This window comes from Doryrhamphus excisus, linkage group LG4, assembly GCF_037039965.1.
Source record: "Doryrhamphus excisus strain RoL-2023G ecotype Guam linkage group LG4, RoL_Dexc_Guam_v1.1, whole genome shotgun sequence".
NCBI classification, from domain to species: domain Eukaryota; kingdom Metazoa; phylum Chordata; class Actinopteri; order Syngnathiformes; family Syngnathidae; genus Doryrhamphus; species Doryrhamphus excisus.
Genome location: NC_136360.1, coordinates 14500834 through 14527018, shown reverse-complemented (window position 1 = coordinate 14527018; position 26185 = coordinate 14500834). Strand labels below are relative to the sequence as shown.

General features: G+C 42.6%; 3 protein-coding genes across 3 annotated transcripts in view; 1 reads left to right on the top strand and 2 right to left on the bottom strand.

Annotated features, from left to right (window-relative positions):
• Positions 1–111: 111 nt before the first annotated feature.
• On the top strand, positions 112–2876 carry cldn34a (claudin 34a). Its single transcript, XM_058073675.2, has 2 exons — positions 112–316; positions 1734–2876. The coding sequence occupies exon 2, from the start codon at positions 1776–1778 to the stop codon at positions 2514–2516; it is 741 nt and encodes a 246-aa protein (XP_057929658.2). The 5' UTR covers positions 112–316; positions 1734–1775; the 3' UTR covers positions 2517–2876.
• Positions 2877–9301: 6425 nt separating this feature from the next.
• Positions 9302–10885, bottom strand: cldn33b (claudin 33b). The gene has a single exon (XM_078789898.1). The coding sequence runs from the start codon at positions 10365–10367 to the stop codon at positions 9720–9722; it is 648 nt and encodes a 215-aa protein (XP_078646024.1). The 5' UTR covers positions 10368–10885; the 3' UTR covers positions 9302–9719.
• Positions 10886–14321: 3436 nt separating this feature from the next.
• wwc3 (WWC family member 3) overlaps positions 14322–26185 on the bottom strand; it is a 37396-nt gene continuing 25532 nt past the window's right edge. The window contains exons 7-23 of the mRNA XM_058073478.2: positions 24448–24603; positions 24243–24316; positions 23275–23523; positions 21434–21523; positions 20784–21352; positions 20087–20207; positions 19936–20016; positions 19780–19866; positions 19509–19704; positions 19258–19431; positions 18951–19060; positions 18734–18866; positions 18503–18667; positions 17258–17350; positions 16944–17174; positions 16749–16876; positions 14322–15005 (exon numbers count right to left, since the gene is read on the bottom strand). Of these exons, the coding sequence (XP_057929461.2) occupies positions 14939–15005; positions 16749–16876; positions 16944–17174; positions 17258–17350; positions 18503–18667; positions 18734–18866; positions 18951–19060; positions 19258–19431; positions 19509–19704; positions 19780–19866; positions 19936–20016; positions 20087–20207; positions 20784–21352; positions 21434–21523; positions 23275–23523; positions 24243–24316; positions 24448–24603 (2724 nt within the window). The 3' untranslated portion in view covers positions 14322–14938. The remainder of the gene's footprint in view (positions 15006–16748; positions 16877–16943; positions 17175–17257; positions 17351–18502; positions 18668–18733; positions 18867–18950; positions 19061–19257; positions 19432–19508; positions 19705–19779; positions 19867–19935; positions 20017–20086; positions 20208–20783; positions 21353–21433; positions 21524–23274; positions 23524–24242; positions 24317–24447; positions 24604–26185) is intronic.

Here is a 26185-nt window from a genome sequence, read left to right as displayed (position 1 = left end):
TTGTATTTCTAGTTTTCATATCTTTGGTGTTCAGGTGGCAAACACGAGCCCTGTTGGTGTTTCAGCATATTTCATAGATCTATAGATATTTCTATTCTCGCCATCTTTTTTATCGTGGTTCACGTGCCGCATGTGAGCGCAGGCGTTCGGTCGTCAGCGTCACTCATTAACTCAGCCAAGCCCCACTCTGCTGATAGCGCCACTTTGAGTCACACAACTTAGATCTTCACTTTGGATCAGACTGGTTTTAGACGTTCTTCAAAAGACTGAACATTTCTTCATTTGGGTCCAGGATGGAGGCCTGAACTCTCCAGAGGTAACGCTATAAACTTGTGTTGGAAAGGCTAGCAGAGAAGAATAGCAGTCAGAATTGTTGCACCGTGCTGCAAGGCGTCCTGTCGTGGCAAACATGCGCGTACTTATGATCAACAATAAAAGACGCGTGGATGCATGCAGAACACTTTGGCTAACAATGCTCTAAAATGCCAATGTTCTTATGGAATATGAAATATGATTCTATGATTGCTGTCATCTTAGCTGTTCAAGGATGAGTGAGCGCTCCCTGAAAATACTCTCTGGACGCAACATTAGCAACCTCTGAGAATACAAAATCATTTCAAAGCATACGGGAGTACACTAGCATTTGTAGGCTCTTAAAAACTGCAGAGTATTCCCGTTATATATAGGATCTTTGACTAGCATTTGCACTAGGTTCCTAAAAACTGCAGTCAAAGATCATATATATATATATATATATATATGTAATGGGGAACCTATTGCAAATGCTAGTCAAAGATCCTGTGTAAAACAGGAGTATGCTTAGCATTTGCAATAGGTTCTTAAAAACGGCAGTCAAAGATCCTATATATAACAGGGAACTTATTGCAAATGCTAGTCAAAGATTCTACATAAAACGTGAGTACTCTGCAGTTTTTAAGAACCTACTGCAAATGCTAGTCAAAGATCCTATATATAACAGGGAACCTATTGCAAATGCTAGTCAAAGATCCTATATATAAAACGGGAGTACTCTGCAGTTTTTATGAACCTACTGCAAATACTAGTCAAAGATCCTATATAAAACGGGAAACCTATTGCAAATGCTACTCAAAGATCATACATAAAACGGGAGTACTCTGCAGTTTTTAAGAACCTACTGCAAATGCAAGTCAAAGATCCTATATATAACGGGAAACCTATTGCAAATGCTCGTCAAAGATCCTATATAAAACGGGAGTACTCTGCAGTTTTTAAGAACCTACTGCATATGCTAGTCATAGATCCTACATATAAAACGGGAGTACGCTGCAGTTTTTAAGAACTTATTTCGAATGTTAATCAAAGATCCTCTGTATAACGGGAGTACTGCTGTTCAAGAACCTACTGCAAAGCCACTGGTCAAAGTTTTTGCAGTTAACGCTAGTCGAAGATCCTATATATGACAGGACAAGCACTCTGCTGTTTTTAAGAACCTTCTCCAAACATCCTAGTCAAAGATCCTCTATATAACAAGGTTATTGGATCTATTGGTATAGACACTGTATGCATCTATAGATCATTTCTAAAAGCGTAATGTGAAAACTGCGGCCCAAGATCCTCTATATTCAGGAAGGATGAATCTAAAGCAAAAAGATCCTGTACATGACAGGAGGGCTCTGCTGTAGTAAGAAGGGCTGACCGGTGGTGAAGTGGGACCTGGTGCTCCCTGCTGATGTGGGCCATCTTTGTGACAGTGCAGGACGTGGGCTTGAGGTCATGGATGTCCTGTTGAAGTGATGATCTTCTTGGCCCACACGGCCCACTGGCAGTTCCTGGGCCTGCTGGTGGGCTGCCTGGCGTGGATCCTCACCTTGGCGACGGCCGGCATCAACGAGTGGCGCCTGTGGCACGTGGACGACCTGTCGGTGGTCACCTCGGGCGTGGCCTGGGTGGGTATCTGGAGGGCGTGCTTCAACAGCCACGTCCTGGCCCGGGCGGAGAGCTGCCAGAGTGTGGGCTTCTCCGAGGCCTTCGTCCCGGCTGAGGTGAAGGCGGCGCAGGTGATGATGGTGCTGGCCATGGTGTGCGGCCTGGCGGCAAACGTGGGTGGCGGCCTGGCGCTCAGGCTGGTCTACTTCTCGCTGGAGGAGCGCAGGAAGGTGCGCCTGCTTTTCTTGCTGGCGGGGAGCCTCTACGTGCTGACGGGGGCCTTGACCTCCGTGCCCGTGGTCTGGAACATGACCTCGGTCCTGAACAACGCCACCATCCCCTTCCCCCCGCGCTTCCACCTCCCCGCTGCCCCCGCCAGCCAGCGAGTGGGCGTGGCCATCGGAGTGGGGCTCTTTGCCTCTATTTTGATGCTCATCAGCGGGATGCTGTTTCTCTGCTACCGACACGTGTGGCGGACCCTCACCCCCTCCGGACACCCACTATGTCGTCCCTGGACGCCGAGTGGACATGCAGAAGGTTCCGGAAGAGAAAAAGAGGATGTCCGAGGCCGGCACAATCCGTCTTTCCACGCTGATAACGTGTCCTGATGGCTTTGGGGCGGATCCTCACAAACTTTACGCAGAACTTGGGACAAGATCCCCTGAAAAGAACATGTGATTTAGTTAATTTCACCTGATGACTAATAACTTCATTAACTTTCCACATAAACTAATCCTTTCTTGAATCAAGTCCTCCCAAGGCTCACTGTTGCCTCCGGAGGTAGAAAGCGGTAGTGCAGTGAGCCACGCCTCTACTGGCTGCTTTCCATCTCTTGCAAATCCCAGCTTCATCTAATCATTCCCATTTTTCAATCCCATTGGCTTGTATGAAACACACCCTTACAGTACTACAGTTCTACAGTACTACAGTACCAAAGTACAACTTAGTTAACATGTTTCATTGTTACATGTCATCTTCATAAAATGAGGCTAAACGAATGTAAATAAACTTTCAACTTTGCTTAAAGGGGACCTATGATGCTTTTCCACTATTCTGACCTAGAAATGGAGTTAGAATGTTGGATTCTCCTGTTAAACCGTACCAAAGTTTCACATCATGGACGCTCATTTCGTAGACCAGGTCCCGCTTCAACGGGGTGTGGCCAGGGCACTTTGTTTTCATGTGCAGCGCAGTCCGACGCAACGTGCCATAATGTGGCGCACCCATGGTGGAAGTGGCAAAAGCCATGTTTACATGAGGAGTTTTTCTGTGAAGGCCACACAGGTCGGAGACCCGAGTTCGATTCCACCCTCGGCCATCTCTGTGTGGAATTTGCATGTTCTCCCTTTTGAAAACAATTTATTTAAAAAAAAAATTATAATCTGAGAATTTAATAAGATTTTTTAAATAATAATTTACGAAACACTTACATCAAATAATAACATGATCCAAAAGAGAAATAAAATTCAGTCCAATAAAGGACAGAGTTAGGGGCCATCCATAATTTTCAACATTTTCACGAGCGTACAAACCGTACGAGGGGGGGAGGGGGTTAAGACATCAACGTACGCTTTTTTGAAAACCAGAAAATGTCAATGTCTATATGTTCGAACCGCGGGACGCAGTCAAATTTTAGCGCGAATAGACTGGTCCCCTGTCGTCGTATGCTAGCGCGAGAGCGTACTAGTCCACGCGATACTCCACGTAGCTCTGCGTGCTTTGCATTCCAACACAACAATCAGACAATGGCTGACCCCGGTGATTTCGATTACCTATTTTCGTTCATCAAAAAGAGAATTACTGCCATTCATCGTTCACCGAGCAATGCATACGAACAATACATCAATGTTTACTGCTTTGTGCGTTCGGAAAGAAAGCGGAAGGACGCTGTCGCGGCTGGCCAGGCGGCTTGGAAAGGTTCCAAATCGAAGGAATCGAGCAGGGCGGATTTGTTCTGAAGTGCCGTTGCGAAAATGGAGAAGATCAAAACTAAACCGACCATCCTGAATCTATTCACCAGCTCTGTGTTTATTTTCTATATTTGGGCATGGACCTGGCTGTGATTGCCATTTTCTGAATGACTCTGTGGTGGTGAATTTGACTTTGTGGACAGTGCAGTAACAATCAATGTGATTTTCACTACCTGTGATACACGGACTAGACTATAGGTGTGATTGTTAAGCCTTTTCAAAACAGTTGTGGCATCTTTATTGCATACTTCGCATAGAGTTGAGTTCAAGGGTTGTGTCCATCATTTCAAAGAAGATTTTATCTCCTCAGGCTTTTGGAAACCAGGGGCAACTCTTCTGCTCCTTGAGTAATCATGTGTGTGTATACAAGAAGTATTCCCTTGTTTAAAAAATCCTGTGGAAAACAGTTGTTGCATCAGGACTTTTCTACATGTATCATTTGATAGAAAGAACAATACAAAAAGACCAAATTTGTAATACATTTGTATTTTCTTGAAAGAAAAATACAAAAAAGAGGCATTTGATATAATTTTTTATCTTGTTCGTGTTCAATACAATGTTGATGGGCAGTGACTGATTGGCCAGAGTCCCAAAATACAGCCAGAGAACACGATTGGATATGTTCAAATTTCCTGGCTGTATTGGTTGGTCAGTTGGTCATGGACCTATCAACATTTTTCATTTGGGATTGTACTCTTTTTAGGGGGGGGTTGCTCAAAAGAGTACTCTTTGTACTCTGTTGAAAATGTTGAAAATTATGGATGGCCCCTTATTTAAACAACTAAAGCAAATATATATTTGTAAAATTCTATATCACAGCCCACTTTGACGATGAAAAAAGTAATTTATTATATATATATATAATTTATGATGTCAAGAACAGAATATTTGTTGGGTTGTGCAGGGTGCAAGTGTAATGCACAGGACATAGAGTATGATATATGACCCATGCAAGGTGAGAACCTACACGACTGGCAGGCGTCTGTCATGTGATCTTGGAGGAAGGAGGAGGCGGAGCAGACACGTGAGTTTGGAGAGGCTGCCTAATGCACACACACACACACATAGACACACACACACACACAGAGTGCAGCAGCAGCAGAGTGGAGGCGGACAGCCTCTTGAGCTTTGTGTCAAAACCACATGTTGAACAAGAAGGTCCACTTGGGGCCACTTCTATGAAAGTAGAGGCTCCAACATACAGTAAGAGCAGTGCAGCATCAACCTGGATTCTACCACCAACACAACTCTTAACACAACTCTAAGGGGCAGTTTTACCTCATCGTTTGAGTTAGTTTCAGATAATGAGGTTTGTGCATTTGGAAGTGAGACCTGAAAGAAGTTTGGCATGGTTCAAAACGCTCAGTTTCAAAAGGCGTGGTAAAACTGTTACTTTGTGATGTCACAAAGGGGCAGACTTCCTTATGTGGTTCATAGTGAGGAAGCACTTTGGGCGTGTGACCAATCACAGCGAGTGGACAGTGGGTGGAATAGATTAAAACAGACCGTTTTGTCAGGAAGCACAAATCAAAGGAAATACAGTTGGAATAGGTGCAGATTCTGGAAAATCTTGGTATTGTATTCTAAAAGGTTATTGTGTGTAGCTGCTCTATTGGACACCACAACTCAATACAAAGGGCTGAAATATGAGCACAATAGTTAACCCTTTAACATGCATGATACTTATCCAGCAGGGGGCGCCATCTGAGTCAGACTGGGAGGGTGAAATGAAAATATGAAAATAATACAGTGCATATGATTACAAAAATGCGCCCTGTGATTGGCTGGCTACCAGTCCAAGGTGTACCCCGCCTCTCGTCTCAAGACAGCTGGGATAGGCTCCAGCGACCCTCGTGAGGATAAGTGGTAGAAAATGAATTAATGTGTGGAATGCCAAAAAAATCAGATCCTTTTGTTTTGATTGAAGATGACAATACATGATGATATTATAATTATCATGATATATTTATTAGAAATGATCATTTTTCTGGTGGTTTATTCCGAATATTTTACACCACATGGATGTGAGTGTAAAAAAAACTTTCCATGCACGATGTCAGCGTGTACTTTCATGTACTTTGACTGATGAACAGTACTGCACATCAACATGGACTAAGATTTGTATCTGCTCTCTGAACTTGATGTCTTTAGTGACCTGATATCTAATCTTATCTCATCTTTATCTCAGGTGTCAAGATGAAAATATGACGCATATATGCTGAAAAATACACAAATGAAGGCCTTCAATAGGGATGGGCGCTATGGACCTTAGCATATATTATTTATATATAATTTATATACAATAATATATAATAATTATATATAGTAATATATATTTACTTCTTTTTTATATATTTATATCATATTTTTGGGAAGTATCAAAATATAAAACGATGTAAAATGTTAATTCAGTTTTCTATAAAAAGCTACAAACCTTAAGCCATATAATGAAATACACTTACCTAAAATTGTAAAGCACATGTTCATTCAATCATTTTCGTCATAAGTCTTAAGTCATAAGTCGTCATAAGTCATAAGTCTCAAACATGGATTGGGTTGTGTGCCCCGAGTGGCTGTGGGCAGGAAGGAGGAACTAGGAAGTGTATAGACAAGTACGACATTTGACTGCGGCTTCCACAATGAGCTTGACCTTCTGAGAGCGACGTGGCGTGTGGAGTCCTTGGTGGCGCCACATGACTCTTTTGATTGTTGTTATGTAGCCAATTTTCCACCTTTTTGGCAAATGTGCGTGATCAAGAGAACTTGTGGGACGGAGGCGAGGGCAAGCTGTCGTGCATTCTTCCATGAAAGCGTTCATTAAACACAGCTTAGCTCAGTCAGAGCAGGAAGTCTGACGGTATTAGGCTCACGCTGCGTTGCCACAGCGGCGTCCGGCCTTTCTTCAATCATCGCCCACGGCAAAACTTCACCCCAACGGTTTGGAGGACAGCTTTACGTCAAAACACAACGCCACGGCCCAGGGAAATGGCAGCACGGGTCAGCTGCTTAGCCACTGGGCAAGGCTACAGAAGAGAACAGTTGGAGTATTTTTTCCAACTTAAATGAAATAAATCATCTTTAATTAATCTTATAAAACTTAAGAACTGAAATAGAAGCCGAGTGAGCCAACTAGTATTTATGTGTCATTCAAATCAGATTAACTTGAAATTGCTCACTAAAAACAAAAAGAATAATATATCACAAATACATAATAGGCAATACAATTGAATAAAACAACCTATAATAAAATAAGAATAAATAGTCTAAATAAAAAAATTAAGAATGTAAATCTCCGAAAATAATTAAATAAAAAATATTTAGAAAGTGGGGCGGCACGGCGGTCGAGTGGTTAGCGCGCAGACCTCACAGCTAGGAGACCAGGGTTCAACTCCACCCCTCTGCCATCTCTGTGTGGAGTTTGCATGTTCTCCCCGTGCATGCGTGGGCTTTCTCCGGTACAATAGTAACAATAGTAATTTGATAACTATTGTGAATTTTTTTACTATTGTGAAATTCGAAAAATGAAATGACTGAAAAAAATTACAAAAGTAATCTGATTACAAAAGTAATCAGATTACATACATGGCATCATGTGTGGACACTACTAGCATTTAGCATGGTGACGACTATCTTGCTAGGTGTCACCATGCTAACTGTTGCATGTTGGAATTTTGGCTATTTTACTCCAGTGTAAAGGCCTACATACACGTGGCATGATGTAGGAATGCTTGCTTTTGCATGTTTGCTTTTTTGCTAAATTCCTCATGTAATGTACACACGGCATTGCTCGGCGGCGTGGCACAGAAGACACCGGGCCCGAGGTTCACAGCACAGATTGCATGCCCATCAAAATTTCCACAGGAATTTACTTGTCTTCCTATTATTATTTCCTTTTGAACCACTTCCCTTGTGTTTTTCTCCTCAGAGCCTCTTGGCAAGCAGCTCTGCCACAGTTATTTTAATCCGGCTCCTTATCGCTGTAGCACATCACATCGGAAAGGTGGAAATTAAGTCAGTTACCATTCCTTACAGTACATTAAAGGCCTGTCATTCGCCGTCTTTCACGGATTGAGGAATGAGAAGGAATGGTAACTGACTTCTATGTAAATATGTATAAGTGTACATTAAAGCCTTTCAGTCGCTATACTTATAAATTAGGTCAGGAATGACACGGTTTGCGGCCTTTGTTCTTTGTAAATGTGTGTCATTCTATATCAAAAATCTGTCATTCCCCATACTTTTCAATTAGATTAAGGAATGACACTGAACGCAGGCTTTATTTTTTGTAGATGTGTCATTCCAGATTACAAGTGTGTCATTCCCCATATTTGTAGGTGGGAAGCAGGATAACGATCTTGTGTTTCACTGTGATTCAGGAATGAGAGAGAATTGTATCTCTGTAAATTTGTATTATTCCGTATTAAAAATGTGCCGATCACCATAGTTGTCATTTAGATCAAGGAATGATACTGGATGAGTGCCTTGTTTTGTTTAAACGTGTTTCATTCCGTATCAGAAGTGTGTCATTCGCCATCCTTGTGGGTGGCATGCAGGAATGACACCGTGTGTCCTTCGTCACTCGCCGTCCTTCCTCATTCGTTTTAGGGACTCCCCCTTGTGGTGGCATGCAGGAATGACACCGTCTGTCCTTCGCCCTCCTGTCATTCGCTGTCATTCGTCATTCGTTTTAGGGACTCCCCGCTGAATCATAGTCACCGCCATATTGGATGTGGTCAAAAGGAATGGAGTTGACCATCACTAATCTGCGGTTAATTGATTCCGCACCCAATAAATGAATTTCTGTGAAGTAGAATTCAATATTAATAAACTTAATATCTTCGTAGTTAGATCACATAAAACCTGTTGCGATTTTAAACATTTTAACAGCCTTCAAGACAAAAACACTCCCGTAGTTAACCTTTGCGTTTACATTACCCAATACAGTAGATAAATCAGTGTGAATAAGACATATGGGACATAAATAAGATAACATTGACTCACATGTTAGCACTTCCTTGTATTTTTCTGGACAGCATACTTCCTTGCGGCTTTAAATGGCTTTATGACCCAATAAAGGAGACAGAATAAGAGCAAATAAGCCATGTAAGACGTAAATAAAATTCCTGCTCGTGCAGTGTCACAGTAAATGTGTTCCCCAGGGAAACTTAGTCGGGCTTCACCGAACGCCTTCATTAAATAATTCATTAAATATTTAAAAGTGTGGTTTTGATTTGTTAACATGACAACAAATGTTGCTAAAAAGTTGACCTCTTAGTTTCTAACGTGTCCAACAGCCTTGGTAGCATGGGTCACAGTCGGACACAAATAGCTTTTTTTTAACCAAGAAACATCGCTATCTAGTGGCCTGGTATAGAAAAAACAAAATGTGACTCTTTTTGTTTGTTTGTTTGTTTTACAAAAACAGTTATTAAACAATAATTGCAGCTGAGCCTCGTGTGTGGCTTTGAATCTTTATAATTGTGCACATTAATTGTTAATGAAGTAACTCATATCTGGATGGTTTGCAATCACAGCATTTTTAGCTAGCGTGGAAAAGGAATGAAATATCAAATATCAAAGCATGTTGATGAAACAATTCTTCCAAAAAAAAGTTGACAAAACATTCATTGCGTCTATTTACAAATCAGGAAATCTGTGTGCTTGTATTTCCTATGTGATATCTGATATATTGATCCCTTCAATGCATACAAGTCAATTAGCATGGAAAATGTACAATAAAGCTTCTACAATGTCATTGAAATGGAGAATCATTGAAAGAGTTGCTGTCTTGAGCTTGATTTGGTTGATTGAAATGTTTCTTGAAGCGAGATTGACTTTTCTTCAAACGTACTCGGACCTGGCCAGCATGGGGTTCATACCCCGGTTCCTTCTCTGCAGCGCCGGCCGAGGCGGCTCCGCCTGGGAGCTCCAGCAAGAGGAGATCAGCAGGACGAGGCCGGCCATGACAAGGAGGAAGCCCCCTGCCCAGCCACAGAACAAGGCGTCCCCAAACTCCCAGCGCGGCACAACGTCGGGCACTGTGTCATCAAAGAAGCGGACCACGGCTTGATGGGCCACGTAGGAGACGGGGATCAAACAGAGCACCCCGGAGAGAATCCCCAGAATGGCTGCGATGATGGTCAAAATCCTCTTGGTCCCGCCGTCTTCCTCGCAGCTGTTGACTAGGGAGAGTCCCGGTATGGCCACAAGGAAGCCCAGCACACCCGTGGCGAGGGAGGTGCACGTGAGTACGCGGGCCAGCTTGAGGTCCCGAGAGAGGCCCAGAAGACTGTCGTAGGGCCGGCACTCCATGCCGCCCACATCCTGAACCACGCACGTCTCCCACAGGCCCAGCTCGTATCTCTCCACCTGCAGCAGCTCCGTGGACATGCTCAGCCACGGAGATACAGTGGCCCCCAGAACACACAGCCAGGCCCCCGCGTAGACCAGCATGCCCAGCAGCTCCAGGGCGCGAACACACTGCTCCATCGCTCCACCGAGAGCCACTCGCTCGATAAGAGGCTGGTTGCGGGGGGGGGGGGTGCAAAGTGTTGCCACTCAAAGGAACAAATGTCCTCTGCTGAAGGCAAGCATGCAGGCCAGGAGGCGAGTGGTCCGCCCCTTTGCCGCCCCCTCCTTCCTGTGCCAATGGGCAGCAGGGGCAGAGGTGTCCGGACCGACGATGGTCTACATGGAACGTGAGAAACGTCTTTCATGCCTATTTTTTCTCATTTTGGAGACATGGATAACTTTACAGCCACAGGGGGGTAAAAAACATCAAAATGAAAAAAATTTACAAGAATAAAGTCAAAATATTCTGAGAAAAACTTCTAAAAATCTAATGATAAAAAGTGGCAATTTTACAAGAGTCACATCGTGATAACATAAAATGATATGGTGGGCCGAATCTGGCACCCGGGCCTTGAGTTTACCTGCATACACACACGTAGGCTAGATCAATGGTGCTCACGCAGTGGCTCTGGAGCCGCATGCGGCTCATCAGCCTCCTTGTGGGGCTCCCACACCGACATCTGTTTCTTTTTTTTTTTTTTTTAAACACCAAAGCGGAGGAAATATATGAAGAGTTTTCAAAAAGAGTTTGAAATATCCGACTCATCGCAAGGCTATGAATGCATAGTACTCGAATGTAAGGGAGCCATTTGGGGTATACTAGGGAAGGTTGTGAAGAGCAAACATACGTTGAAGAAGTGTCTGAAACCTCCAAAGTCAAGTACAGCTGCTAGCGTTGTGGTGGCACAGGAGAGCCTTGAGGAGGAGGAAGCTGTTCATAGATGGAGAATACATGAAAGAATCCTTCAGAAAAGTATTCATTTATTCATTTTCTATGCCGCTTATCCTCACGAGGGTGTTGGGGGTGCTGGAGTCTATCCCAGCTGTCTTCAGGCGAGAGGCAGGGTACACCCTGGACTGGTGGCCAGCCAATCACAGGGCACATATAGACAAACAACCATTCACACTCACATTCATACCTATGGACAATTTGGAGTGGCCAATTAACCTAGCATGTTTTTGGAATGGGGGAGGAAACCAGAGTACCCGGAGAAAACCCACGCATGCACGGGGAGAACATGCAAACTCCACACAGATATGTCCGAGGGTGGAATCGAACTCAAGTCTCCTAGCTGTGTGGCCTGCGCGCTAATCACTCGACCCCATTCCAAAAACATGCTCAGTTAATTGGCTGGATAGGCTCTAGCATACTCGCGACCCTAAGCGGCATAAAAAAATGGATGGATGGATGCATAATAGTGTGATTAAAGAAATCTAAACTGCAATTGATTGGGGCGGCACGGCGGACGAGTGGTTAGCGTGCAGACCTCACAGCTAGGAGGATTAGGGTTCGATTCCACCCTCGGACATCTCTGTGTGGAGTTTACATGTTCTCCTCGTGCATGCGTGGGTTTTCTCCGGGTACTCCGGTTTCCTCCCACATTCCCAAAACATGCTAGGTTAATTGGCCACTCCAAATTGTCCATAGGTATGAATGTGAGTGTGAATGGTTGTTTGTCTATATGTGATATATGATTGGCTGGTGACCAGTCCAGGGTGTACCCCGCCTCTCGCCCGAAGACAGCTGGGATAGGCTCCAGCACCCCCACGACCCTCGTGAGGAAAAAGCGGTAGAAAATGAATGAATGAATGTATTTGAATGGTGTGAGGCCTCAGCATCACCACTGGAGGGCGCTGTGATCAAGTGACATGATGGTGAACCACTTGAATCCCTGTTCCAATGTGTCTCCAAAGTATAAACACCCTTTAAAACCAGTGTTGGTGCTTCTCAACCCGTTTGCCTCCTTACTGTCAAGTAGCATTGTGTGTTGCATTTGCGTTGGACACAATCCACCAGTAAGAATGACTGACAAGAAATACCATTTTAGGTTAAGAACTATCAATCTGGAAAGCCCTCTCCAGGGACGTACAACACCACACGGTTTGCCGCAGATAGACTTTTGACCTTGCCACGGGTTTGACCTTTGACCTCAAACTAGATGCTTTCGGTATACTTTCTGGCCCGCAAAAGTCTACGAACCTGCTGTGTATGTACACCAAGTTTGGAGACGATGGGGTTGAAGTTGCATGAGAAGTACTTTTCCATGAACATGTGTTTGGAGTAAGAACACTGCAGCTTATTGTGTTGCTGTGAGAACACGAGGCCTGTGGGAAACGTCCTGTAGGAGGAGACTGTGTAGATCTTCCACATGCACCGCAGGAGATAGAAATGCAGAGATAAAACTCCCCCTCAGGTGGAGAACAAACACTCAGCTGACTGCAAAATGCAGACATTTGACACATTTTGTTCAACCGCTCTGGTGACTGGAGTTAATGACACACATTTATTCTTTCCATTCCCACCAACTCCAAACTTAAGATCATGTGTCACGATGACACCACTAGTGTTTTGGATTTTTTAGACATTGTTCACAATGTTAATAAATAGAGCTGCTAGTAATCCAGCAGGTGTTAATGACTATGTATCATAAATCAATGGCTATATTAGTATATCACATATTGTGCATTTTGTGTTTACCATCATTTGTTAACAATTAAACTGAAACTGTGGCAAAACCATAATCATAAAACCTTAAACCCAGCCTCAACACTAAACCAAAACATAACCCAAAACCAGCCCTAGCCTCAACCCTAAACTAAACCAAACCCCAAAACAAAACAAACCCTAAACAACCCTAAACCAAAACAAAACCAAAAACCAGCGCTAGCCTCAACTCTAAACCAAAACAAAACCTGAGCGCTCATCCCAACCTGAAACTGTGCCAAAACTCGAATTGTAGCTCTAAACAAAAACCAAACCCAGCCTTAACCCTAAACTAAACCAAACCCCAAAACAAAACAAACCCTAAACAACCCTAAACCAAAACCAGCGCTAGCCTCAACTCTAAACCAGACCAAAACAAAACCTGAGCGCTCATCCCAACCTGAAACTGCCAAAACTCGCTCATAGCTCTAAACAAAAACCTAACCCAGCCTCAACCCTAAACCAAACCAAATCCCAAACCCCAGCCCAGCACGAGCCTCAACCCTAAATCAAACCAAACCCCAAATCCCAGCCCAGAACAAACCCTAATCTAAATCCCAACCTGAAACTGTGCCAAAACTCGAATCGTAGCCCTAAACAAAAACCTAACCCAGCCTCAACCCTAAACTAAACCAAAACCCAAAACAAAACAAACCCTAAACAACCCTAAACCAAAACAAAACCCAAAACCAGTGCTGGCTTTAACTCTAAACCAAACCAAAACAAAACCTGAGCGCTCATCCCAACCTGAAACTGCTTAGACTCGAATCATAGCGCTAAACAAAAACCTAACCCAGCCTCAACTCTAAACCAAACCAAATCCCAAACCCCAGCCCAGCGCTAGCCTCAACCCTAAACCAAACCAAACCCCAAATCCCAGCCCAGAACAAACCCTAATCTAAATCCCAACCTGAAACTGTGCCACAACTCCAACCATAGCCCTAAACAAAATCCTAAACCCAGCCTCAACCATAAACTAAAACAAAACCCAAACCCCAGCCCAGCGCTAGCCTCAACCCTAAACCAAAACAAAACCTAAATCCCAGGCCAAAACAAAACCCTAATCTAAACCCTAGCCCTCATCCCCAACTTAAAACAAAAGTTTTAAACCTAAACCAAGGCCCAACTCCAATGCCAAGCATTATCCTTTTTTTTTAATCAATCTTTGTCAGTAAGATGAGATTTCAAAGGTAGGACTGATGATAACTTGATGGAGTAAATAGAAACTCTTTCCTGGGCAATAACATCTAGATCTAGATCTAGATCCAGATGTAGATCTAGATGGTGTCCAGACATGTTCACCTGCAGGTTGTCTTTTGAAAGAGCCCGTCCGGCCGCAAGAATGATCGTTTTGTCAGACGTAGTTGTTCACTGCGCCTCCAACAAAAGAGTGCTCGAATGCTTTTATTTTCACAAGAGGCAACACTGCAGATGCTCATACAGACTTCGTTAGAAAACAACAACAACAACGTGAATACAGTGTTTCATCCGTATATGGAAAAGTACATGAAATAATATTAATTTGAATCACAAAAACACATCCGTAGTAAAAGTGGATTACAAAGTGACGTTGGATGTAAATACATTTCTTTTAAGAATGAGGATAAGTAAAAACGCTCAAGTGCTATTTGTTCAAAGCTACAAAATACACTTAAAAAGCAGGAAGCAGTTTTATTTGGGGGTTTTTCTTTACTTTCTATTTCCTTCAAGGAAAAGTACTATAAAATAAGTTACAGTACGGTGAAGTTTTGTTCCCGTCTGGCAAACAGAAGACACTCCAACAGGAATTAAAGACTTTCTTCATCAACAGTGAGCGAGTGTTGTCTTGTTTTTGTTTTTTTTTTTAACCTGTTTCAACGCCTTCTTTTGCTGCCTGCTGGCCACAAACACTTCACGACTTGAGTGTGTGTGTGTGTGTGTGTGTGTGTGTGTGAGAGGGGGGTCAGAGAAAATAAAGAAAGTAGCACAAATACTTCATGCGGAGTCGCGTGACGCAGAGAAGCTGTCACACATCGTCAGCCGGCAAAGGAGGTATGTTGAACCTTGGTCTGGTGAAGAACGCCATCTTCTCTCTGCAATCGAATGCACAGCTTTATTGCCTGTTTTCAAAATAAAACTGCAAACATTTTTCATTGCCATCACCATATACAGTAAACACTCCTTTATGGCGCCATGCTGGTTCCACACTTTACTGTGATTAATTAATTTCCGCAAAGTAGAATTCTGGAATATTTTGGTAGTAGCATAGAAAACCTGTTTATGACCTTCTAAATATGCTTTTAAACATTATTAGAGCCCCCAGACATAAAATAACACCCCTATAGTTACCTTTACACTCATATTAACCAATGGAGTAGACATAAGAGAAAATATGACACATTAGACATAGAAAACCTGTTGACGACCTTCTTAACATTATTAGAGCCCTCTAGACATGAAATAACATCCATATAGTTACCTTTACACTCCTATTAACTAATAAAATAGACATAATAAGACAAACAAAAACATAATAGACATAGAAAACCTGTTTATGACCTTCTAAATATGCATTTTAACATTATTAGACCCCTCTAGACATAAAATAACACCCCTATAGTTACCTTTACACTCCTATTAACCAATAGCGCTAACATGACATATAAGACATGGAAAACTTGTCTAAGACCTTCTAAGTATGCTTGTTAACATTATTAGAGCCCTCTAGGCATAAAATAACACCCCTATAGTCACTTTCACACTCCTATTAACAAATATAGTAGACTTAAGACAAAATAAGACATATTAGACATAGAAAACCTGTTTACGACCTTCTCAATGTGCTTTTTAACATTATTAGAGCCCTCTAGACATAAAATAACACCCCTATAGTTACCTTTACACTCCTATTAACCAATAGAGTAGACATAAGAGAAAATATGATACATTAGACATAGAAAACCTGTTTGACCTTCTAAATACACTTTAACATTATTAGAGCCCTCTAGACATAAAATAACACCCCTATAGTTACCTTTACACTCCTATTAACCAATAGAGTAGACATAAGAGAAAATATGATACATTAGACATAGAAAACCTGTTTGACCTTCTAAATACACTTTAACATTATTAGAGCCCTCTAGACATGAATTAACACCCCTATAGTTGCCGTTATATTAGATATGGAAAACTTGTCTACGACCTTCTAACTATGTTTTTTAACATTATTAGAGCCCTCTAGACATGAAATGTTGACACGCCTTCACACTCAATATAGTCCACACAAGAAAAAACACATATAGACAAAACAACCATTCACACTCACATTCATACCTATGGACAATTTGGAGTCGCCAATTAACCTAGCATATTTTTGGAATGTGGGAGGAAACCGGAGAACACGGGGAGAACACGCAAACTCCACACAGAGATGCCTAAGGGTAGAATTGAACTCAGGTCTCCTAGCTGTGTGGCCTGCGCGCTAACCACTCGGCGGCCATGCAGCCCTCATTTATCTTTTTGTTCATAAAATATAGTTTTTAAAAAATTCTTGAATATTTCCCCTTCATGCTTGAAAAGTAAAGTAAAATGTTTTTCCTGAGAATATTACAACTTCATTCAAAGTATGACTTTTTTCCGTAAGATAATATAATACCACTTATAAAATGAAAGTCAGCTAAACTAGTCAGGAAAACGGTTGGCCATGTAGGCCTCAGCAACACCACTGGAGGGCGCTACAATCAAACCACATGGTGTTTGAAGCCCATATGGTTGAGGAGTCCATGTCTGCCTGTTGAGTTTTTTGTTGCTACGGTTACAAAAGAGGAGGTTACCTGAATGTCTGAACAGGAAGGGGTTCCTTGTGGCTCTGCCCCCTCATCTGTCGAACTTCTTTGGAGGCCTTCCTGAGCCTCCTCCCGGCCTCCTCCTCCTGCCGCTGCTCCTGCTTGCTTTGACTCGCCTGCAGAAGAGGGCAAACAAGAGTCATGAGTGGTGGATCCTTGCTGGGAAGTCACACGATGCCTCACCTGTCTGTGGGCCTCCCTGAGGAGGTGGCGGAAGCGTTCGTCTCTCAGGGCCCAGTGGGGCAGCTCGCTGGCCTCGCTGGCCTGCGGGTCCTCCAGTCGCAGTTTCAGCTCCCTCAGGGCACTCAGCTCCTCCATCAGCTGCCTCTGGCGCGTCCTGCAGGCCTGAAGGTCCAGCTCCAGGTCCAGGGAGGTTCGCGTGGGCTGCTCGGCCAGGGAGGAGCGGTAAGACTGCTGCGGGGCGGGGCGAGAGAACACACTCAAAGCTCACATATGGAGAGTTTCTAGAGAACCAGCAACAACAACACCCTCCATACCTGCTTATAGCGCAGCGTTCTTCGTTCCAAAGTGTTTCGGACAAAAGGAGACTTCTTTGGTAGAGTTGAGCTGTCACTGTCACTGCGATACAACTGAAAAGAACCACAAAAATGTTCTACTAACTTAATACTTATATTAAAACAAAGGCAACAAGTGGTCAAAACTAAATTAAAATGCCCATTTTGCCTGCCTGGGGAACCTCACTCTATCGGTCTCCATTGGCCGCCTACCAGCATAGAGCTATTATTAGGCATTAAAATTAATATTTGATGTATTTTTGTTATATTTTCCAAATCCAAGCTGTGAAAACTTGAATTTAAGCAAATCTGTTTCTGAAGAAGAATTGCAAATTTATTCAAAGGAAAATTACATTTTTTATACATTTGCAAACATAATGTTTAACATTATACATATTATATATAATGCAAAATGTTTGCATGCTATCATTATGAGGTGTTGTGTGTAAAATTTCTAGGGAAAAAAAATGATGTAACATAAAATGCTGAAAGAGTGAAAGGGATACTGTAATGGCGCCCTCCGCTGGTGGCTGCCACGTGGTGCACTGTTCATCATGAAACTTGTTGCTGTGCCCAAATCCAAGCTGTGAAAACTTGAATGTAAGCAAATCTGTTTCTGTTTGACTAATGAAATAATACATAATTTTTGTTTTTAATACACTCAATACATTTATTGAATGCCTTAATTAGTTTTTTTCATGTTTAATATATTTGATCTAAAAAAATACATGTCTTTCTATTGTCATTTTGATGATTTTTTAATTCAATTTTGGGATATGCTAATGCATGAAAAAAATTTTTTTTAAAGAATTGAAAATTTATTCAAAGGAAAATAATAATACATGTATTAAATTTAATTATTAATTTTAATTATTAATTTAATTAATTATTTAATAATAATTATTAATTTAATAAAATTATTTAAACATAATGTTTAACATTATACATATTATATTATACATAATGCAAAATGTTTGCAGGCTATCATTATGAGGTGTTGTGTGTAAAATTTCTAGGGAAAAAAAATTAGGAAAAAAAAATGATGTAACATAAAATGCTGAAAAAGTGAAAGGCTGTGAATACTTTCTATAGGGACACTGTAATAGCGCCCTCCGCTGGTGGCTGCCACGTAGTGCACTGTTCATCATGAAACGTGTTGCTGTGCTAAATATGTCATATTGCACGTGATTCATGAAAAAAAAAAACATCAGTGATGTTTGAACTCACCCTGCAGACGTACTGACTGCGAGCGCCAGGAGTGAAGGTCTGTGAGCGAACGATGGTGCTACCCCGCATGAACGGTGAGGCATAGCCCCAGCGGCCGCCCCTCTCTTTGGGTCGCACTCGCACAGGTTCTGGAAAGTGCCCATCCGTCATGGTGGCCTTCTCCACCTGCCAATAAGAAACACTCGTCATGTCCTCTTCCCGTCAAGAGGGAAAGAAAAACACTCACACGACCTTCACTGGAGCAATTTTGCTAGACGACTGCTCACAGCGCCCTCCAGTGGCGACACAGAGACCCTCCGAGCACGGCACTGTGCACACTGCGCTGTTGCTGCAGCCGCTGTCCACCGACTCAGCTTGCCAGCTCCTGGAGGACACAGCCGCAAAACATCAAAAGGAGATGGTGACAAACCTGAGACGGCTTTAAAAAAAAATTGATGGATCCTGGTACCTTTCAGACATCGCCGCCCCTGGCTCCTCCCTTTTCTGCAGCCTCAGCAGGTCTGCATCACGCTCCTCCAGGCTGGCACTGGTACGGGAAAGCAGGGTGCACACGCTCTCCTGCGACGACCAACAACAAAGTCAAGTTAACCAAAAGTGAGACACAGAACACATCACGTTATCAGGCTCCTTGTTAAATGATTTGTTTTAAATGCGCTGCGGGCCGCACTTTGGACATCACTGCAGTGGTCGACACTCTAAATTCCGGAGTTGGGGACAAGACACTTCCTTATTTCGAAGTTCATAAGCAACATTACCACAGCTCTGGGCCTGTGTTCATCCTCCGGCCCTTCGTGATGCCGCCGCTGGCCAAGGCTCCTCAGATCAGGCCTCTGAGACTCGGCCACCCCACTGAACGTCTGGACCCTCAGCCAGTGGTAAACCATATCTGTGCTCCCCTCACAGTCCACCAGGCTCAACTGCGCTCTCCCCTGCACACATTCCATCCCTTTATTCAAGCTTTTCCAAAGCTATCACACAAACATCAGAAGGCATCCTTCCGACATACCAGGAGCTCCTCCTGAGCCTGCGGACCCAGCGAGCAGAGGGACAGCTGCAAGGTGCACACTGTCAAAGCATCGGCGGGGACGGGGACCCGGAATCCTTCGTTCAAACTCATGTGCGGCTGTGGATCCAGCGCCGTGCAGCAGTAGAAGGCGCAGGCCCGGCCCGCGTCCAGCGGGATCAGGTGCACCTTCACAAAGCTGCCATGACATACTTTTTATTCTTCATGCTCACCTGCAACGACGTGGTTACAAACATAGAGCGACTGTACTCACACTTTGTATCCGTCCCTTACGACGGACCTGCTGAGGTTCTTGAGCTGGAGCAGATGAAGACGCAGAGACTGAGACGTGGATTCCCACCTGGATAAAAGTACAGCATGAGAAGTTGGGTTCTTATATGTGAAGATGAGTTACTGTATGGTTCCTCACAGGAGTCCCAGTTGGATCAGCGGGGGCTCACTCAGAGAAGCCTGCTCCTTCATGAAGGACATGTCCTCAGACTCCTCTGCCCTGTTGGACAACATAGCAGTAATTGAGGTCTTGCTATGGGTTTCACAATGCCGAGTGGACCTCCTCTCACCTCCTGCCCCAGGCCTCAAAGACCCCACTGTCTGTGGCCAGAGCGTCCTCAGAGACGCCTGCAGAGACTCTCCTGGACCTCCTGCTGCTCCTGTTGGCGCTGTTCCCCCTGAGAGTCACTCCTGGACACCAGAATACAGAAAATTCCATTTTTTTTTTTTATAAATTTTAGATGTGAATTGACAGACATGTTTAGATTATATGTGTACATTAATAGACTGATATGAATTAATGAATTAGTATGTGTGTATGTGAATGGACATACAGATTACAATGTGTGTGTACATGTTTACATGTTTGTAAATTCACAGATATTTATATTTTGCGTGTGTGTAAATATATATAACAGTTATTAACATGTGTATGCAAATGACCAGATTGATATTCGTTATTATTTGCATAGGTGATTTGGGTATGTGAATGGACAGACCAATGTTGTATGTAAATGTAAGTGTGTGCATTGTGTAGGAGAGATATTAAAATAATGTGTGTTTGTAGATGTGCAAACGAATATTTCCATAATGTGTGAATAGCCTGATGGTTTGGCCAGACGTATATTTTCTTGACATACATGTATGAATAATGATATGTGTGTATGTACATAAATCAGATGTTTGCATTGTGTGTGAATAGATGCTCACGTTATGTGTGCATGTGAATGGACAGACAAATATTTACATTATGTATGTGCTGCTTACCGGTAAAAGCACCCTGAGATGTGGCGTCTCTGTGGTTTTTTCCATCTGCAGGATGCACTGTGGCGAGGGCGCCAGGGTCGTCACCACACAGCATGGCGGCGTGTGATGGCAGCTGCGACTGCCCACGCAGACCCTCCAACAGCCCACGGCTTGCCTGTTCCATGTACTCCTCCGTCATCTGGGTGAGAGGGCAGTCCTGAGGGGCGCAGTGGTAGGGCGTATCCAAGGGGGAGCTGGGCGGCGACAGCGAGGAGAGTGAGGAGCGTGACGACAAGGAGGCTAGAGACTGGGGCGTGTCGTGGGAGCGCTTGGCTTTGCTCTGGCCCGGCGGCTCCTGAGCGTACAAGGAACAGTCTCTTGACACGACAGCCTCCGGAGGCAGCAGGTAGCGCAAGTGGGGGTCCAGTGTCTCCGCCGCCGCGTCGTGGCGCTCAAACTGGGGGACGCCGTAGATGTCGCTGAAGCTGATGGAGCTGAGCGAGCCTCGGCTGGACGCGAGTGAGCCGCGACTGGATGCCAGCGAGCCTCGGCTACTGCTGGACGACACAGTCAGAGAACTGGCCGACAGGCTGGTCATGTGACAGAAACAGGAAGTTAAAGAACAACTAAAAAAAAGAAAAGAAAAGAAAAGAGAGAGTGTTGTGTTGTACCTCTTCAGTTGCGAGTGAAGGTAGGTGGTGATGCGTGTGGCCTCCTCCAGTTGTCTCAGCAGGACGTTCCTCTTCTCCTGCTGCAGGATCCTGGACAGGCAAAGTAAACAGGGTTTGCACTACTTGATTGATTATGATGATAATTGATCATGGTCCATGACTAAATAAAAGCCACCCAGCCTTAAAAATGAGTGTTAAATATGAAAAACAACGTTAAGTTATTGTGTGAATGGATGTACAGTATGTGCTGTGTGTATATACTATATATATGTATCCTATTATTTCATTTTGTTGGACAGTAAACAATTAAAAACACACTTGAATTGTTGTGCATGTTTGTAGTCCAGTCATGTTTGTAGTCCAGTCATTGAACCTTTTTTAAAGATATGTTAAAATCTCATTCTTGTGGACGCAAGCTTGTGCATCATCTCATCTTGTGAGTATGGTGCCGTGACACCCGAATTCCTGATAATGTGTATGGATTAGGTTGCCACTGCCCCTCAAAAGTAATTCCAGAATTCCTGGTAATGTGTATGGATTACGTTGTCACTGCCCCTCAAAAGTAATTGCAGGAATTCCTGGTAATGTGTATGGATTAGGTAGCCACTGCCCCTCAAAAGTAATTCCAGGAATCCCTGGTAATGTGTATGGATTAGGTTGCCACTGCCCCTCAAAAGGCATTCCTGGAATTCCTGGTAATGTGTATGGATTAGGTTGCCACTGCCCCTCAAAAGTATTTCCAGAATTCCTGGTAATTTGTATGGATTAGGTTGCCACTGCCCCTCAAAAGTAATTCCAGGAATCCCTGGTAATGTGTATGGATTAGGTTGCCACTGCCCCTCAAAAGTAATTCCAGGAATTCCTGTTAATGTGTATGGATTAGGTTGCCACTGCCCCTCAAAAGTAATTCCAGGAATCCCTGGTAATGTGTATGGATTAGGTTGCCACTGCCCCTCAAAAGGCATTCCTGGAATTTCTGGTAATGTGTTTGGATTATGTTGCCACTGCCCCTCAAAAGTAATTCCAAGAATTCCTGTTAATGTGTATGGATTAGGTTGCCACTGCCACTCAAAAGGCATTCCTGGAATTTCTGGTAATGTGTTTGGATTATGTTGCCACTGCCCCTCAAAAGTAATTCCAAGAATTCCTGTTAATGTGTATGGATTAGGTTGCCACTGCCACTCAAAAGTCATTCCAGGAATTCCTGGTAATGTGTATGGATTAGGTTGCCACTGCCCCTTAAAAGTAATTCCAAGAATTCCTGGTAATGTATATGGATTAGGTTGCCACTGCCTCTCAAAAGTAATTCCAGGAATCCCTGGTAATGTGTTTGGATTATGTTGCCACTGTCCCTCAAAAGTAATTCCAGGAATCCCTGGTAATGTGTATGGATTATGTTGCCACTATCCCTCAAAAGTAATTCCAGGAATCCCTGGTAATGTGTATGGCTTAGGTTGCCACTGCCCCTCAAAAGTAATTCCAAGAATTCTTGGTAATGTGTATGAATTAGGTTGCCACTGCCCCTCAAAAGTCACTCCAGGAATCCCTGGTAATGTGTATGGATTAGGTTGCCACTGCCCCTCAAAAGTAATTCCTGGAATCCCTGGTAATGTGTATGGATTAGGTTGCTACTGCCCCTCAAAAGTAATTCCAAGAATTCCTGGTAATGTGTATGGATTAGGTTGCCGCTGCCCCTCAAAAGTCATTCCAGGAATCCCTGGTAATGTGTATGAATTTGGTTGCCACTGCCCCTCAAAAGTAATTCCAAGAATTCCTGGTAATGTGTATGGATTAGGTTGCCACTGCCCCTCAAAAGTTCCCAGAATCTAAATCCCGGTTACCTCTGATTGGCTCCCTGGCTCTGCGAGCTTTGGGCCCGCTGCACCTCCTCCTCTAGCCGGCGGCGCTCCTCCTCCAGCTGGAGCAGCGTCTCGGGCGAGTGCTGCTGCTGGCTGACCAGGATGATCTCCTGCAGGAGAGCCTCCTTCTCGCGCAGCAGTTGCAGGAAGTCCCGATCGCGGTCCGCCTCAGCCCGGCCCGACCAGCTCTCGCTATCCAGCTGGGCTAGCTGGTGCTGAATGCTTTGCACCCTGGTGGCAGGAAGGAGGAACAGCAACATCACTCAGGAAGTATGCGCACATGAACATCAGCATAATAATAATAATAATAATAATTAATCCATGTGATCGGTATCGGTCAATTTCAGTCCCGGATGAATTGGCAGCATTCCTTCTACTCATGTAAAATTTCCAATTGTAAAATTTTCCAACTATTTAAACTTTCTTCTTGAAAATGTTCTTTTCGTAATTGAATCCCATAATATTTGGACTACATTTTTGTAACATTGCTACTTTTTCCGCAAGCTAATCTTCCACAAACTGCACCTTTGTTCATTGTATTGTTTCTCATAATATAACAGCCTTTAATTTATTATATATTTTTTTCCAACTATTCAATGATCGGAATAAAGTCCTAATGTTACGAGAAAATATGGCTATTTACTATTAAGAGAAAAAAAGAGCAAAGTATGAGTGACGTTGATATTAATAATTGTCTTTCTCATGTACAGTATATGATCAAGCTGAGATGCAGTTATATATGACTTCTTAGCATATCTACATGTGTTGCATTACAAAATGTGTAAGTATACTTTCATATTTCAGCATGTGACCCCACCACTGGACTAGAGGAATACAGTATAAGTATACATAAGTATGTATATTCATACAATATGAGCGCCAGTCCATTCTGTCACAACACGGCCTGTTGTCATGGTGCCATGAGTGAAAGCGGCCCAAAACACACTTACTTCTTCTTGGCCTCCTCGTACTGCCAGTTGAGTTTAACTTTGTCCACCAGGTGGGAGGAGTCCTGCACGGCGTACTAGGAAAACACCGCACAGAGAGCGAGAAAAGGAACATGAGGCCGCATGAAGTCTCTTAATGAGGACTGAATGTGACCTCAGTACAGCGAGAGCCAAAGGGCTCACACCCGACAGTTGGGAGCGTAGGTACCTCTCCCATGATGTCCGTCTGGCAGCCAGTGTCGCAGTACTGCTGCTGCTGCGCACCGCACGGCTCACCCGCCGCCGCTCCAGTGCTGTTGTTGGCCACCTCACCGGCTGAGTCGCACAAGCTGCTTTGGAAGTTCACTGTCAGTTTGGCCAGAGTCTGGAGGCAAATCACAAGCGTTAAGTCTTTATCATGAAGGCTTCACTACACATCAGAAAATAAAGCCTGTGTTTGCACTTGGTAGACATGATCCCGTACCAGCTGGAAACACCATCTTGTTATGGGTTACCAACTTCAGAGCTACTGGATCTGCATTGAAACCAAAATCAACCGGCCGACCTCGCACAGCCAGAACTGATTTAATTTTTAAAACATAATGAAACAGACTGGCATTATATGTTACACTTTTTTTGTTTCTTTACTTTATTTGCCTTTTATTTAACCTACAAATGTGTCAGATCATTTTGACTGACCCTATAGTAATTTCATGTTGCCATTGGGTGGCGCTGTGACTCCTTCGGGAAGAATGCACTGCTTTTATTGACTTCTTGCAGTTCTACAATTACAATTAAGCAAAAAAAACTAAACAAAACCCAACAAAAAAGGATTTTGTAATTTGTGGAAATAAATACACTGGATTAACCTATAATAGTACTCTTTTTAAAATTGTGATATAGAATTTTTAATTTTTTAATTTTGGTTGGCAAAAATATTCTGAGGAACAAGTCAACATATAAGGGGAATAAAGTCATTATGCTACAGAAAGAACATTTGGAACATTTTTTTTTAAACTACAGCAAAAATGTAAAAAAAAAAAGGCAGAAAAGTCAAAATATGAAGTCATTTTTCAAGAAAAAAGTCGCAATTTTACAAAAATAAACTCCCTAATATGATGAGGAAAAAATTGTGTAACTATTCTTTCAATAATAATAATATTTTTACTAGCATAGATTTGAAGTATCAAATAAAAAATGCACAAATATGCAATATTACGAGAAACAAACAAAACAAAAAATGAAGTTGTAACTTTTGACCAATTAGGCTGGGGAAAAAGTATATTTGAAGTAATATGTATTATCTTACCAGAATAGTCTAAATATTATGATAATAAAGTCCTAATCACAACAAAAATATTTACATTAAGAAAGTAGTTGGAAAAAAAGAGCCAAAAAAGTAAAAACTGGAAAAATAAAAATAAAAAAAAGATTTTGGAATTTCGAAAAAAAATAAACCTGAATTATGGAAATAATAGATATTTTATACGACCTTTTAATATGAGTGAAATAATGACATTTTAGTACCATCAAGTTGAAAAAAATACTTTTCAAAAGTTGTAGTATTATGAGAAAGTAATTTTTGAAAAATTCAGTTTTTTTATTTGTAATACTGTGGGGAATAAAATGTCAATATTATGGAAATAATATCATTATGTAAAAAGCAGAACATTTAGAAGAGGAATAAAGACAAAAAGTCATGTCAGTCTAATGGCAAAAAAGTCTAAATTTTACAAAAAGTATTATTTTTTTGTCATTTTAGTAGCATAGAGTTGAAATATTAAAGAAAATAAACATTATTGAAGATGTAATATTATGAAAAACAAACCATGAAATAAAGTTGGGAAAATGAGTTTAGGGGAAAGTATATGAACATGAATATGGACTGAATTTTATTACCAGAATACAATCAAAATATTCTAAGAATAAAGTCCTAATTACAAGAAGAAAAGAGATGGAAAAAAAGA

What these genes read in the sequence shown, in the direction of transcription:
- cldn33b (XM_078789898.1), bottom strand. Translation starts at nt 10,367, where the DNA reads ATGGAGCAGTGTGTTCGCGCCCTGGAGCTGCTGGGCATGCTGGTCTAC.
- cldn34a (XM_058073675.2), top strand. Translation starts at nt 1,776, where the DNA reads ATGATCTTCTTGGCCCACACGGCCCACTGGCAGTTCCTGGGCCTGCTG.